Raw genomic sequence first — 12954 nt, 5'->3', positions numbered from 1 at the left:
CGATGGTTCAGCCCACCGCAACCCTCCCCACGGGCGAGCCCCGCTGCCAGGCGGTCAAGGAAAAGGACAACAAGCAGTGCAGCCGCAAGGCCCAGGAGGGCCAGGCCTACTGCTGGCAACACGGCAGCGGTGGGCAGAGCCCCAAGGGCAAGCGCTAGGCAGCCCCGGCGGCGTCGCCGGCCGGCCTGGTTCCAGGTGAAGATCCCTTTCGCCCAGAGCTTGCCCAGGTTGCTCCCGAACCCCTCCACACCTCGCTGCCTCATGAATGCACCCTTTCGACCTGCTGCAGCATACAACGAGGTCGCGGCGGGGCCGCCCTGGCTGCGGCGGCGGCGGCACGGCGCCCTTCACGGCCCTGCGGCGAGCACAAGCTGGCCCCAGGCACCTTGCGCCGCCCCCCTGCCCCACCCATGTTGATCAACTGACGGCAAGATGCACAGCCCCCGCCGCTCGCGCATGCACAACAGCGCGGCTTTGAAGGCGCGCCCGCGAGCGAGCAGCCAGGAACACCGCTCTTTCGACCATCGTACCAACCATTTGCTAGTCACGGTTTGACTTATAGCCGTGCTGTGATCGATGCAGCCCTGTATATGTAACGCGCCAAGTCTAGGAAGGCCAGGGCATTCGGCCCGCTTGTCAGCTGCAGACTGGCGGCGGCGATATGCGGCACATGTCGGTCTGGTGTGGCTGGTTGCGACACGGGCTATGGGGCTTCAGTCAAGGCCCATCGAATCCATGCAAGCGAACGGGCGAGGTTAGGGGGATCGGGCTCCCGCAGCTGCCTGCAGGTCTTTCCCGGTTGCCTGGCTGACGTCAGCCCTCTTGCAGCTAGCCTCCCGCACTCCAGCACCAATGATCGCCTCCCTGCTAGCATCCACCGCCGCTGCAGCGCCCGCCGCGCCAGCCATGAGCGGCATCGTGTGGGCCGCGCTCAAGCACAGCGCCAAGGTGAGCGTTTTGGCCTCCCATCCCCTGGACATGCGCTGTCAGACTGCAGCTGCCAATTCTGATCGAGCGACGCCCATCACGGCCGCCATTCAGTGTCGCACCGCGGGGCGGCGGGGCGGGGCGTGCAGGGCGGCGCCCGCCCACCCTCCGCTGCGTGCTCACCCGGCCCGTGTGTTGCGCCCTGCCCGCCAGGTGGTGGCTGCCACGAATGCGGCGGGATTCCTGGTGACTGCGGTGACGCAGAGCCACAAGATCACAGACCTGACGGGCACGGCGGCCTTTGCCGCCAGCGCCTGGGCCACTCACGCCGCCGCCGCCAGGTGGGGAAGAAAGCGGCTGCCCGCGCCAGGCAGCGGCGTGCGTGGGCGTGCGGCGGCGTCAGCTTACAGCTGGGCGCAGAGGTGACGGTGGTGGGGTGGGAGGCAAGACCCCGAGGAGGCGCTGCAAGCAGCAGCCAGCCTGCCGCTGAGGCTGCCGGTGCGCTCCTGGCCTGGCGCCGCCACCCGCCGCTGCCCGCAGGGCGATGGGCACGCCCCTGCTGGCGCCCTCCCGCGGCTCCCTGCTGGCGGGCTGCGTGTCGCTCTGGGCGCTGCGGCTGGGGGGCTACCTCTTCTACCGCGTGCTCCAGGTGGGCTGCTCGCATATACCTCCCATGCCTGGCCTCGCGTTGGCTTCCATTGGCTGCGTGCCAGGGGGGCAGCCACAGATTTGGCACAGCCTGTCTGCCTGGGTTGTGGCGCCGCCGAGCGGCCCGCCCCAGCAGCCCCAGCAGCGCCACTGCCTGCCCGCCTGCCCGCCTGCCTGTGCCTGGACCGCAGGTCGGCAAGGATGCCCGGCTGGATCAGTTTTTCCAGCAGCCCGAGGAGACGCTGCTGACGGGGCCCAGCAAGTGAGTGGGCTCCAGCGGGGCGGGGCTGGGGCTGAGGGAGCGCCGCAGGTTGCATGCTGGCCGCTGCTAGCTTGCGCAGGATCCGGGAGCTGCTCGCTGCGTGCGGGTGCATGTGCGCGCTTGGCTGCAAGGAGCAGCGTGCATGCGTGCGCATCAGTTTCCTTCTGCGGCGCGGCTGACTGGGTGCCTGCCGCCCTTCCTGCTTGCCTCCCCGCCCCGCGCCCGCCCCTGCAGCTACCCGCTGCGCCTGCTGTTCTTCTGGACGATGCAGGGCCTGTGGGCCTGGGCCTGCATGCTGCCCGTCACCGCGGCCCATGCCCTGAGGTGCGCTGCGTGGCGCTGCAGCGACACATCCCTTGCCAGTGCCAGTGCGCTACATTGAGCGTTCCAGTCCCCAGCTCTCGTCTTGGCGAATCTAGAATGTTAAGCCAGTACCCTGTCCGCATCCCACCCTGCCATGCGCACGCCTGCTTCCCCGCAGCCGCTCCGCCCCCGCCGCGCACCGCCTCGCCTTCTCGCCCTCCCTGGCCGCCGGGCTGCTGCTGTTTGGCGGCGGGCTGCTGGTGGAGAGCGTGGCGGACTGGCAGAAGTTCAGCTTCAAGAGCGACCCAGGTGGGCGCAGCAGCACTCACTTTCGGCCGCGGCGCACTGGTGGGGATGCCCCGAGGAGCGGCGCTGCCGCTGCCGCTGCGGGCTCGCGTGCCACGCTGTCTTCAGCCTCTGCAGGCCTAGGCCCCCAGCGCGCCTGCCCCCCACCCAAGATTCCTGCCGCCTCGCCGCCCGCCCCTCCTGCCCGCAGCCAACCAGGGTCGCTTCATGGGCCCCGTGGGCCTCTTCGCCTACTCCCGCCATCCCAACTACTTTGTGAGCGGCTGCAGGGCTCCTGCTGCAGGGCTCGCCGGCGGCTGCTCTCGCCTGCGGGCCGCTCTGTCGCCGATCCCTGTGGCTCCCGTGCCTCCCACGCCACACACGCAGACTGCGCTCCTGCTGCGCCACACGCACAGACCCCTGCGGGACCCCCTGCTTCCCCCGCAGGGCGAGATGTGTGTGTGGGCAGGCCTGTTTGTGATGGCGGGCCCCGCGGTGTGGGTGCGCTGCCCTTGGGCTGCAGCCTCCCCCATCTTCACCTACCTCCTCATCCGCCACCTGTCCGGTACGTTGCTGTACCGCTGCAGCTGCCGGCCAGCTCTCGCCAGCCCGCGCCGCGTGCTGTGCGCCGGCCGCGCGGCGGCCGGTTGTCCCGTGGCAGCGTCGCACCAGCGGCGCTGTGTGCTCCAGCGCTCACTGCATGCGGCCCCCCTGCCTGCCCCGCAGGCATCCCGCCGCTGGAGCGTTCGTACGCGGAGCGGTACGGCGGGCAGCCGCAGTACGAGGCCTACAAGGCAGCCACCAACCTGCTCTTCCCCTGGCCGCCCCGCGACAAGTTCCCCTGAGGGGCCCGCAGGCGCGATGGGACCATCGCCTCGTGCCGCTGGCCGCGCTCTATGCGGCACCTCCTGCATGCAGCCGCCCCACGCGCTTTTTGCAGTCATGTATCTTGTGCCATGTATCGTTTCTATGTTTATTATAGTATGCCGTGTAAGGCAGCGCTCCGGAGAGCAGGGTCAACCTAGAACCGTGCGCTTTCCTCCCCGGCGAGAAAGCATCCCGGCGCCCTCTTGCCGCGCAGCTCCAAGGCCCCCACCACTGGTGGCACTCTCTTCCGCCTCACTCGCCAGTCCAAGGCTCCTGGCAAGCGCCATGGGGGCCCAGGCCGACCACAGCAGCGGGGCTGGGCGCATCCTGGTCGAGAATGTGGTGCCAGCCATTGGCGTGGTGCTCTTCGCCATCATGTCTGCATCGCCCACCCGCACGGTGCGCTGGCAGGCGGGCGTGGCGTGGCCCCCTGCTGCCTACCCTCCCGCTGCTGGCCGCCGCCGTCATGATCAGCTGCCAGCCTGCTGCGGTGCAGATCTGGCGCACGCGGCAGAAGCGGGACATCGGAGGTACATGCATGCAGGCGCCCGCGGTGCCGTTCTCCACACTCGCAGCCCCAGCCTGCTGGCGCCGACGCAGGCTGCCCACCTGCCTCCTGGCCTGCCTGCCTCCGTACCTCCTGCCTGCCTGCCTGCCTTGGCCTGCAGAGTACAACCCGCTGCCCACCGTGGTCCTGGTCTGCAACGCCGTCAGCTGGTTCAGCTACTCGCTGGCTTCCAGGGACCCATACATCGCATGCAGGCGAGCGCCGCGCTTGGGGGCGCTCCTCGGCCCCACCCCGGCAGGACCGGCGTGCTGAGCGCGCTCTGCGGGGGCCACGGCAGGCGTGCCTCCCATGCGACGCTCAGCCCCCAGGGGCAGGCCCGCTGCTGTTGCTTGTCGAGGGTCCTCGCCATGCCGCCCTCCCCGCGCCCTGCTGCCCGGCCTGCGCCTGCCTGGCGCGCGTGCAGCTCCGCCGTCGCACTGCTGGTGTCGACCGGGAACACCGTGATCCTGGCGGGGCAGATGAAGCAGCGGGTGGGCGCCCCAGCATACAGCATACAGCCATATGTGGCTGTACAGCCCGCTGCCTGCTGCTGCCTGCTGCCCTGCGCCCTGCTGCGGGCGGCTGCTGGATGCCAGCAGTATGCCTCGCTGTCCCGCCTGATGGCAGCCTGAGGGGGCAGCCAGGACGAATGCCAGCTCGCAGGCCGCGGTCGACGGCGCGGGGCCGGCTGCCGCTGCAGCTGCCAGGCTGGAACGTGCGTGCGATGCTCGCCCCTCTCTTTCTGCCCCCCTGCACCCCCGCCCCCGGACCGGTACCGCCCCGCAGGTGCGGGACCGGCTCACGGTGCTTCTGCTGGCCTACCTGTCGGTCCTGCTCGTGCTGGGCACGCTGAGCTCGCTGGCTGGCTGGGCGCCGCGCACCGTGGAGCGGGTGTGGGCGGTGGCGGCCAACACGGGGTCCGTCCTGTACTACTCCAGCCTCCCCTGCACCATCCGCAAGGTGGGCCCCCATCCCCACACCGCACCAGCCTTTGCGCCTGCACCAACCTTTACACCCGGGCCGGCATCACCCTAGGGTGCTGGGCGGCTTGGGGACGCCTTAGCCGGGGGCGGCGAGGGCCCCGGGGCGCCGCCAAAACACGTCTGGATGACAAAGAAGGCGAGGGCGGCTCCCGAGGGGCCCGCCCGCAGGTCGCCCCAGCCTGTACCCCAAGCTTGCAAGAGTTAACATGCCGGCCGTGCACCCTCCCAAGCAGGTGCTGCGCCAGCGCTCCTCCGCCTCCATCCACCTGGCCAACTCCGCCATGGCCGCCGCCAACTGCGCCCTGTGGCTCACTTACTTTGTGGTGCGCCTGCCTTCCGCGCGTGGTCGGCTGCTGGGGGGCTTGATGGGGGGCCGTTGCCGGCAGGCTCTGGTGCAGAGCTCTTTGTCGCATGCACGCCATGTGTGTCCGTGTTGCCACCCAATATGTGCGACCCTGCCTGGAAGGAGCGTCCCTGCATGCAGTACAGCGGTACGGGCATGGCTCGATGCGCCGCGTCCCTCTTGTACCTGCAGGCGGCCAAGGGCGAGCTGCTGGTCCCCACCACCACATACTACCTGGGGCTCGCCTTCTCCCTGCTCAACCTGCTGCTGTGCTGGCGCTACCCGCGCCACCCGCCGCCGCCCGCGGGCCCCGCCGCGCCTGGCGCGGAGGGGGGGCAGGAGCAGCAGGTGCAGGGGGTGGAGGTGAGCGGGCACCCCTCTGGGCTGCAGCGACACTGCCCCAGCACGTGTGCGTTTTGTATCTCACCCCCTGCCCTGAGCACCTGCCCTCGGCTGGGAGGCAACCTTTCTACTGCAGCTCACCCAGCGCCGACCTGCCGCGCGCCATGTCCCGCAGATGGGCAGCGGCGCCTCCGCCGGCGCCGGCAGCTTCTCCACAGCTGCCGACCTGGCAGAGCCGCTGGAGCTGGAGCGCCTCTCCGGCCTGTCGCAGCCCAAGCAGCGCTCCGGTACCGCGGCCGCGGCGCCCGGAGGCGAGGGGGAGCAGTGGCAGCCGCCCACACCCACAGCAAGCAGCTGGAGCCCCCCCGCCCCTCAGGAGCCCTGAGGCATACCCATTCCCCGGCCGTGCTGCCTGTGCCCATGTGCTGCACATCGGGGCCCCTCTGCTGCGTGCACGCTCCAGCGCAGCCATCTGGGGGGGTGAGCCCCTCACGTCTCTTGTGCCCGCTCATCTCCCCTGCATCCTTGGCGACCGCAACCCATCCAACCCATTCTTACAAGCCGGCGCATGACCGATGCGGTCCACGCATCGCTGCTCTTCTCTCCCTGCAATCGAGCTCAGCCAGGGGCGCAGCCAGGGGCGCAGCCAGAGGCTCTGTTGGGCGCCACCTGGCGCACGCAGTTTCATCTCGCACACCGGGGCCGTTCTCTCAACCGAAAAGCAGGGCTGGGCCCGCGCTGCCAGCTGCTGCCCAGCTGCTGCGCATGCGCATGCCCCGCTGCCCGCTCTACTGCTCCCCGGGCGGCGGCGGCGGCCCCCCAAACTCAGTAGAGTTGCCGTTCCAGTACTTGTTGGCTCCCGGGTCGTCCTGCCCATCCTCCCTGCCGGTACCGGTACTGCTGCCGAGGGTATGGATGTTGGGTCCTGCCGCGGCGGCTGCCGGAGCGCCGCCCAGGGCCCGCTTGCGCGCGCCGCGCTGCTGGCCGCCGCCGCCGCCGCCGCCGGAGGGCAGCAGCGCGTCCGGTGCGGCGCCCTGCCCCCGCGCAGCCGTGCCGGCCGCCGCCGCAGACGCCGACGCCTGCACCTCCTCGGCCGCGGCGGCGGCGGCCTGCTCGCGTGGCGTGCCCGCCGCGCCGCCGCGCAGGTAGCTGTAGGGGTTGAAGTAGGAAGCTGCGGTACCAAGGGCGCCGCGCAGGGACCAGCCGGTACCGCCGCCGCCCCCGGCGCCGCCACCCAGCGGCTCCAGTAGCAGCAGCTGCCGCGGCTGCAGGCCCAGCGAGTGCAGCTGCTGCGGCAGGTCATCCGCCCGGAAGGTGCGCTTGGGGAAGGGCAGTACCAGGCGGTACGGCACCCCGCCATCTGCAGCAAAGGGGTGCAGGTGCGGGGCACAGGTCGGTAGGTGGCAGGGGACGTGCAGGCACCAGCGGGGGCCCTCCCATCCAAGCGACATGCATGCAGCTCTGAAAATATGGGTGCAGCGACCGGTCTCAAGCCCGGCCCCCCAAACCAGACCCCACACCTCCGGCCAGCGGGTGGAACGCAAGCCTGCCCGCGACCCTCCAATTGGAAAGCGTCCTTGCCCCCTCACCTGTGCGGTGCGAGTCGAGGTAGTGGCACACCTCCTGGAGGCGGGACTCGGGCGGGAAGCTGCCGCGCAGCTGCTCGCCGTTGGTCAGCTTGAACTGCGGCAGGGGGCGACGGAGGGAGGGTGGGACGCAGCGGCAGTGTAGGCCAGGCAAACACAAGGATGTGGGGGCGACAGCGGCAGGCGCCGGGCACAGCTGCCCACCCCACACCCCTCCGCCCACACCTCCGCCACACACACACACACACACACATGCCCCACCTGCAGGGTATACACGTCAGGTAGCTTGGCTGCCTCGGCCTCTGCTGCCGCAGCAGCCGCCGCCGCAGCAGCCGCAGCAGCAGCCCTGGACTGCACCGCGGCAATGGGGGCGGGGGCCGGGGCTGCGGCCGGCGCGGCGAGCTTGCCCTTGGACCGCGGCGGCAGCAGCTCCAGCTGCAGCGAGGTGCGGGCATCAAAGCCCAGCTCCTGCAATAATGCAAGGGATGCCGGCGCAGGGCGGGGCACGCATGTGAGGCGGTGGGGAGGCGGGAGGCGCGCCGGGCAGCAGCTGCGGCGCAAGGCCTGGGCGCCTGGGGCCCCGGCGGCGAGGCCAGGGCAGGGCGAGCGCTGGAGGCGCTGCACAACACAAGCCACCCGGGGCTAGCCGCCCGGGGCCCTGCTGCCGGCGCCGTTGGCTGGCTGACGCATGGGATGGGCGGTCGGCGGCGCCATTTGCTGCTTGCCTGTGCTGCCTGCAGCTCCCCGCCAGTACAGCGCCCTGCCAGCTCACCAGCAGCGTCCTGCCCAGGTCTCCGGAGAAGAAAGCGCGCTTGGGGAAGGTCTGGCACAGCTTGTAGGCGCCCCTGCAGCGCGCAGGCGGGCGGGGCGAGGGCGAGAGCAAGGTAAAGTGTGGCAGTGGCAGCGTGTGGCAGTGGCGGTGTGTGTGTGCGGCAGGAGGCTCTCTCGGCCAACCCGGGAGCTGCAACGGAGCACGGCACGGCGCGGCAGCGTCCGTCCAACAACAGGGCGGCTTGCCGGCACGCAGCTGGGGCACAAGGCCCTGCTTTGAAGCTCCCGGCCGGCCCTTAAACCCATGCAGGGGGATGAGCCTGAACTGCGCTGCCCTGCCCCCACCTGTCTGTGCGGGCCGCATCCAGCCAGTCCAGCACCGCCGCCAGCCTGGCATCCGGCTGGAAAGCGCGGCGCAGCACGTCGCCGTTGCTCAGCCGCACCTGCAGCTGGATCTCGGACGGCGGCGGCAGCGCCGGCGCGGGTGCAGCCACCGCGGGCGGCGGACGGCGGGCAGCCGAGGGCCGCGCAGCCGCCGCAGCCGCCGTAGCCGCAGCGGAGGCCGCCGCCGCCTCCGCGCGCACCTGCTGCAGCTGCCCCCGCACGCCTGCGATGCCGCCGGCCGCTGCCGTCGCCGCGGGCTGCTGCCGTGTGTCTGCAGCCGCAGGCGACGGCTCCGCCGCCGCCGCCGCCGGCGCATCCACAGCCATGGGCTGCGGCTCGGGTGCGGCCTCGGGTGTGGGCTCGGGTTGGGGCGGGCGGTGGCCGAGCGCCGCGTGAGGGATGACTTGCAGCGAGGTGCGGGGTTGGATGCCCGCCGCCGCCAACGCCAGGCCCTCCTGGGCGGCGCCTACCACCACCCTTGGCGCCGCCTGCACCAGAACGTATGCCAAGCCGCGGCACTTGCCCGCCACCGCGCGCTGGCCGTCCAGCCAGGCAAACACCTGGGCCAGGGTGGAAGCTGCCGTGAAGTCGCCCCGCAGCACGCTGGCATCGGTGAACTTAAACTGAAGGCGGTACGGCTGGGAGGCCGGGTCGGGCGGCGGAACCTCCTCGGAAGCTGCCGCCGCCGCCGCCGCCGCCTCGGCTTCTGCCGCCGCCGCCGCTGAGCCTGGCGCCGCCGCAGAGCCTGGGGCCGCCGCTGGCGCCGCTGCCGCTCCCCCTGCTGCTGCTGCTGCTGCCGCTGCTGCTGCGGCGGGTGCAGGGGCAGCAGCAGCAGGAGCGGCCGCGGCCGGCGGCGCCTCCTCCTCCTCCCAATCCTCGACTAAGTCCGGCAGATCATCCATGGCCTCATCCCCAGCCTCCGCCGCAGACCCCGCCTGCGCAAACCCCGCCTGCGCAGCCGACGCCTGCGCGACCGCGGCGGCCGCCGGCTGCGGCTGCGGCTGCGGCTGCGGCGGCTGCGGCGGCGCCGCGGCGGCCACTGCCAGCGCCATCATCTGTAGCTGCTGCGTGCGGAAGGCGGCGTATGCGTCGGCCAGGCGCTGGCGCAGCTGCGCGGCAGACGCCACCCCCGCCACCTTGGCCAACGTGGCGCCAGCTGGCGATACCATAACCACCTGCGGGCGGGTCGCCAGGGGCAACCAAGGGAGCGAGGTAAAAAAAAGAAAGGTGGCATCGGCGAGGACGGCGCTTCGGTGTGACAGACCGGGTGTGAGGCAAGCCCTTGCGGGCCACGGCTGCTGCTGAAAGAAAGAAAGAAAGAAAGCAGCGCGCAGCACGGGCTGCGCAGCAGGCCGGGCCGGGCCGGCCGGCTGCCAGCCCTGCCTGCCCTGCCTGGCCCGCCGCCAGCCCCCCGGCGCCGCCAGCTGGCGGCTGAGGCTCACCGTGGGCAGCGCCTCCACCGGGCAGAAGGCGCGGAAGTGTTTTGCGTCGGCAAACTGGGTGCGGTCAGTGTTGGTGAGGTCATCCTGCGCGCCGGGATGAAGGAAGAAAGAAGGGAGGCGGGGATGGTTGCATCGACAGGCTAGCTGCCACACGGCTGGCAGACAGGTGGGAGCATGGAGGGGCGGGCGGCCTGGGATGAGGACAGCCAGAAGAGCGTGGTGGTGTGCAAGGGACGCCCGGCTACCGCCGTGGTGACGCCGCCGCACCTCGAGCGCCAGAACGATGGAGCCGGCCGCAAACTCCTCCTGCCCCAGCTCGATCAGGGCGTCCTGCACCTGGCGGCTGCCCTGGTCGAAGCCTGTTGCAGGGGGAGAGGGACAGGTTGCTGAGGGAGGCCGAGGGCGGCGGCAGCGGCGGCAGCGACGGCGCCCAGCGGCAGGGCTCGGCAAGCGCGCCACCAGCGGCCTGCAAGGCTACTGTAGGCACTCGGGGTGCTACCCTGGCGCAGTGCAAAGGCCAGCAGCGCCCCAACTCGCTGCTGTAGGAGCTGGGCATGGCCTGCTGCCGGCCCGCGCCCTGCGCAGGCCCTAGAAAGCTTCCAATTGGCATGAATACCCCTCTGGAGCTCACCTGTGAGCAGCACAACAAGGGGCTTGACCTCCCGCCGCGAGGTTGCGATCGCCTCTGCTATGGAGCCCTCGAAAAACATGGTGGCTGCGTGAGGCACACTTCCAATGATCGCCGATCATCGCAAAGGAGCCAGCAGGCCTAGTGGGTGCACTCGTGCTGCGTCAGGTCGCAGCAGGAGCGGCGGCTGGCCCCCGGCCCGCCAGAACGTCCCAAAGGCTTTTGTGCGTCCTCGGGACTGATCACATCACTGGTACACACATCAGCGACACCGGTTATGCAGGCAGCCAGCTTGCAGCGGCCGTGCATGGCGCTGACAGTCGGCCCCAGGCAGCGAGCGGTCCAGGATGCAGCGGGGGCGGGCAGCAGCAGCAGATACACACGCCATTTCACGTGTCCGCTGCCCAACCAGGTGCACCGCTCCACAAGCAGTCCATTGGGCGAAAGCCCGGGCGCCCAGCGGCGCCTGGGAGGCAGCAGACTGCACGCGGCGGTGGTAGGCGACGGCCTGACCGAGGCGCAGCGGCAGCAGCAGGGCGGCAACGGCAACGGCGCCGGTGCAGCGGCGGCGGCGGCGGCGGCAGCAGCGACGCTCGATCCCCAGCAGCAGCAGCAGCAGCAGCAGCGGCAGCCCTTGGTGCGGGACCCAGAGGAGTTTCAGCTGCAGCCGGGGGAGCTCAGCTACATAGCCCGCGGCAAGCCGCTGTCAAACGTCGACGTCTTCCGCTGCGCCGCCTGCTCCCGGCCAGAGTGCCAGGTGCGCTGAGGGCCCCAGGTGTTAGAGGCACCCCGCTATGATAGGCCGCGTGAGCACACCTCGGGCAGGGGGCACACGTGATCAAGGGGCATCGAGAGAGGGGGCCCCGACCTTCTGCGGACAGCCAGCATCGCGGCATCGCCGCCGTCGCGCTGCAGCTGGGGCAGGGTTTCAAGGAGACGGGCCGCTGCTGCCAGCACCGGCGCATGCTGCCCATGCCCCACGCAACTCTCCATTCCCCTACTTGCTGCTGCGCAGACGGCGGCGGGGTGCGCGGGCATGCAGTGGCGGCACACGGCGGGGGGATACCTGCGGGAGGTACTGACCGCCAAGGTGTATGATGTGGCGGTGGAGACGCCGCTGGAAGCTGCCGAGAAGCTGAGGTACGCCCCGGGGGGGCTGGCGGCGCAGCACGGGCAGCCTGCGGCCGGCGCGTGTGGCCCTCCGGCAGCCGCAGCGGAGGCGGCCTCGGCGTGTGTGCACTGGCCGGATGCTGCCGCATGCCGCCGTGCCTGCTCCCCTGCCCTCCCCGCTCCCCTCCTCCTCACAACCCTCTCCTCTCCTTCCACCTCGCCATTGAATCTCCTCTGCTGCAGCGAGGCGTGCGGCAACACCATCCTGCTCAAGAGGGAAGACCTGCAGCCCGTCAAGTCCTTCAAGCTGCGGGGGGCCTACAACAAGATGGCCCAGCTGACTGAGGAGCAGGTGCGGGCCTGGGGGCGCTGCTGGCGGTGCGCCGCCGGGAGGCATGCAAAACCAAAATGCCCAGGACGGAAGCGCGCCTCTGCCGCCACCACGTTGGCTGCAGCTGGCTGCGGGCCATGTCGGGCTGTGTGCTGAAGCCCGTCTGCCGCCCCCCTGCTTCGCCCCCTGCTGCGCAGCTGGCCAAGGGCGTCATCTGCTCCTCAGCAGGCAACCACGCGCAGGGCGTGGCGCTGGCGGCGAAGCAGCTGGTGCGTGCGTGGGGCGTGGCTGGGTGTGGCTGGCTTGGTGGCACCAGCTGCCAGCGGGATGCACGGGCTGGCTGGCCGGCTGGCTGGCTGCTTGGTCAGGGCAGGGGGGTAGCCTGCTGGCGGCTGGCACGCGAGCATAGGAGCAGGGCCCCCCGGCCGCCAGCTGCCGCCATCCCCCCGCTGCTGCCATCCCTCGCGCGCCACCGCTCCACCCGCAGGAAGCTGCCACCCACCCCTCCGTCCCGCCCTCCTGTCTTCCCGCCCTCCCCCCCCTCCCTCTATGCAGGGCTGCCACGCTGTCATCTGCATGCCCACCACCACCCCCGACATCAAGGTGAAGGCGGTGCGGGCGCTGGGGGGCGCTGTGGACCTGTGCGGGGAGAGCTACCAGGAGGCGCAGGCGCACGCGCAGGTGGGTGGCTTGGCAGGTGTGGCGCCCGGCTGGCGGCTGGCACCTGCGCTGGCAGCTGGGGGCTGCGGTGCAGAGGGCGGCGGCTGCGAACAGCCGCGCCACTGATGGCGTATAGGGCCGGCCAGTCGCCGTGCGCTGGACGGCAGCACTCTTTAGTTCTGGGGCAGAGCTGCAGGCAGGGGGCGTGCCGCATCCCCTGCTCTCCATCTGCCCCGCGTGCCTGCCTGCCTGCTGCAGGCGCGGGCGGCGGCAGAGGGCATTGTGTTCATCGCGCCATACGACGACCCCTACACCATCGCCGGGCAGGGTACCATCGGCAACGAAATCCTGCGGTGGGTGGGTGGGTGGGCTGGCGGCGGCGGCTCGGTGTGGTGCATACACAGAGCTACCAGCCAGGCCGAGGTGCCCAGGCACCCAGGCGCTCTCAGCCAGGCCACGGCCGGTGACCGCGTCACAGCAACACACGGTGGCACCCCTGCGCATGCCCCTGCCCCTGCCCCTGCCCGTCAACCAG

The 12954-nt window shown here is 71.1% G+C and overlaps 3 protein-coding genes across 3 annotated transcripts in view; 2 read left to right on the top strand and 1 right to left on the bottom strand.

Annotated features, from left to right (window-relative positions):
• Positions 1-906: 906 nt before the first annotated feature.
• On the top strand, positions 907-3270 carry CHLNCDRAFT_137283 (hypothetical protein; the record flags this gene model as incomplete). The annotated part of the gene is made up of 9 exons (XM_005845084.1): positions 907-948; positions 1141-1268; positions 1468-1576; positions 1767-1837; positions 2072-2161; positions 2319-2449; positions 2637-2701; positions 2873-2990; positions 3152-3270. The coding sequence occupies 9 exons, from the start codon at positions 907-909 to the stop codon at positions 3268-3270; spliced, it is 873 nt and encodes a 290-aa protein (XP_005845146.1).
• Positions 3271-6295: 3025 nt separating this feature from the next.
• On the bottom strand, positions 6296-10400 carry CHLNCDRAFT_137281 (hypothetical protein; the record flags this gene model as incomplete). Its single annotated transcript, XM_005844974.1, has 8 exons — positions 6296-6867; positions 7097-7190; positions 7355-7561; positions 7866-7938; positions 8210-9423; positions 9691-9774; positions 9958-10049; positions 10322-10400. The coding sequence occupies 8 exons, from the start codon at positions 10398-10400 to the stop codon at positions 6296-6298; spliced, it is 2415 nt and encodes an 804-aa protein (XP_005845036.1).
• A 225-nt stretch (positions 10401-10625) lies between these two features.
• The window catches only part of CHLNCDRAFT_137280 (hypothetical protein), a gene marked incomplete at both ends in the record, with an annotated part of 5749 nt that continues 3420 nt past the window's right edge, over positions 10626-12954 (top strand). The window contains 6 exons of the mRNA XM_005845083.1: positions 10626-11075; positions 11334-11458; positions 11672-11780; positions 11957-12028; positions 12315-12440; positions 12678-12780. Of these exons, the coding sequence (XP_005845145.1) occupies positions 10626-11075; positions 11334-11458; positions 11672-11780; positions 11957-12028; positions 12315-12440; positions 12678-12780 (985 nt within the window). The remainder of the gene's footprint in view (positions 11076-11333; positions 11459-11671; positions 11781-11956; positions 12029-12314; positions 12441-12677; positions 12781-12954) is intronic.

Source organism: Chlorella variabilis (assembly GCF_000147415.1).
Source record: "Chlorella variabilis unplaced genomic scaffold CHLNCscaffold_19, whole genome shotgun sequence".
In the NCBI taxonomy this organism is placed as follows: domain Eukaryota; kingdom Viridiplantae; phylum Chlorophyta; class Trebouxiophyceae; order Chlorellales; family Chlorellaceae; genus Chlorella; species Chlorella variabilis.
The sequence above is the reverse complement of the archived record's forward strand: the minus strand, read 5'-3'. Positions and strand labels throughout refer to the sequence as shown.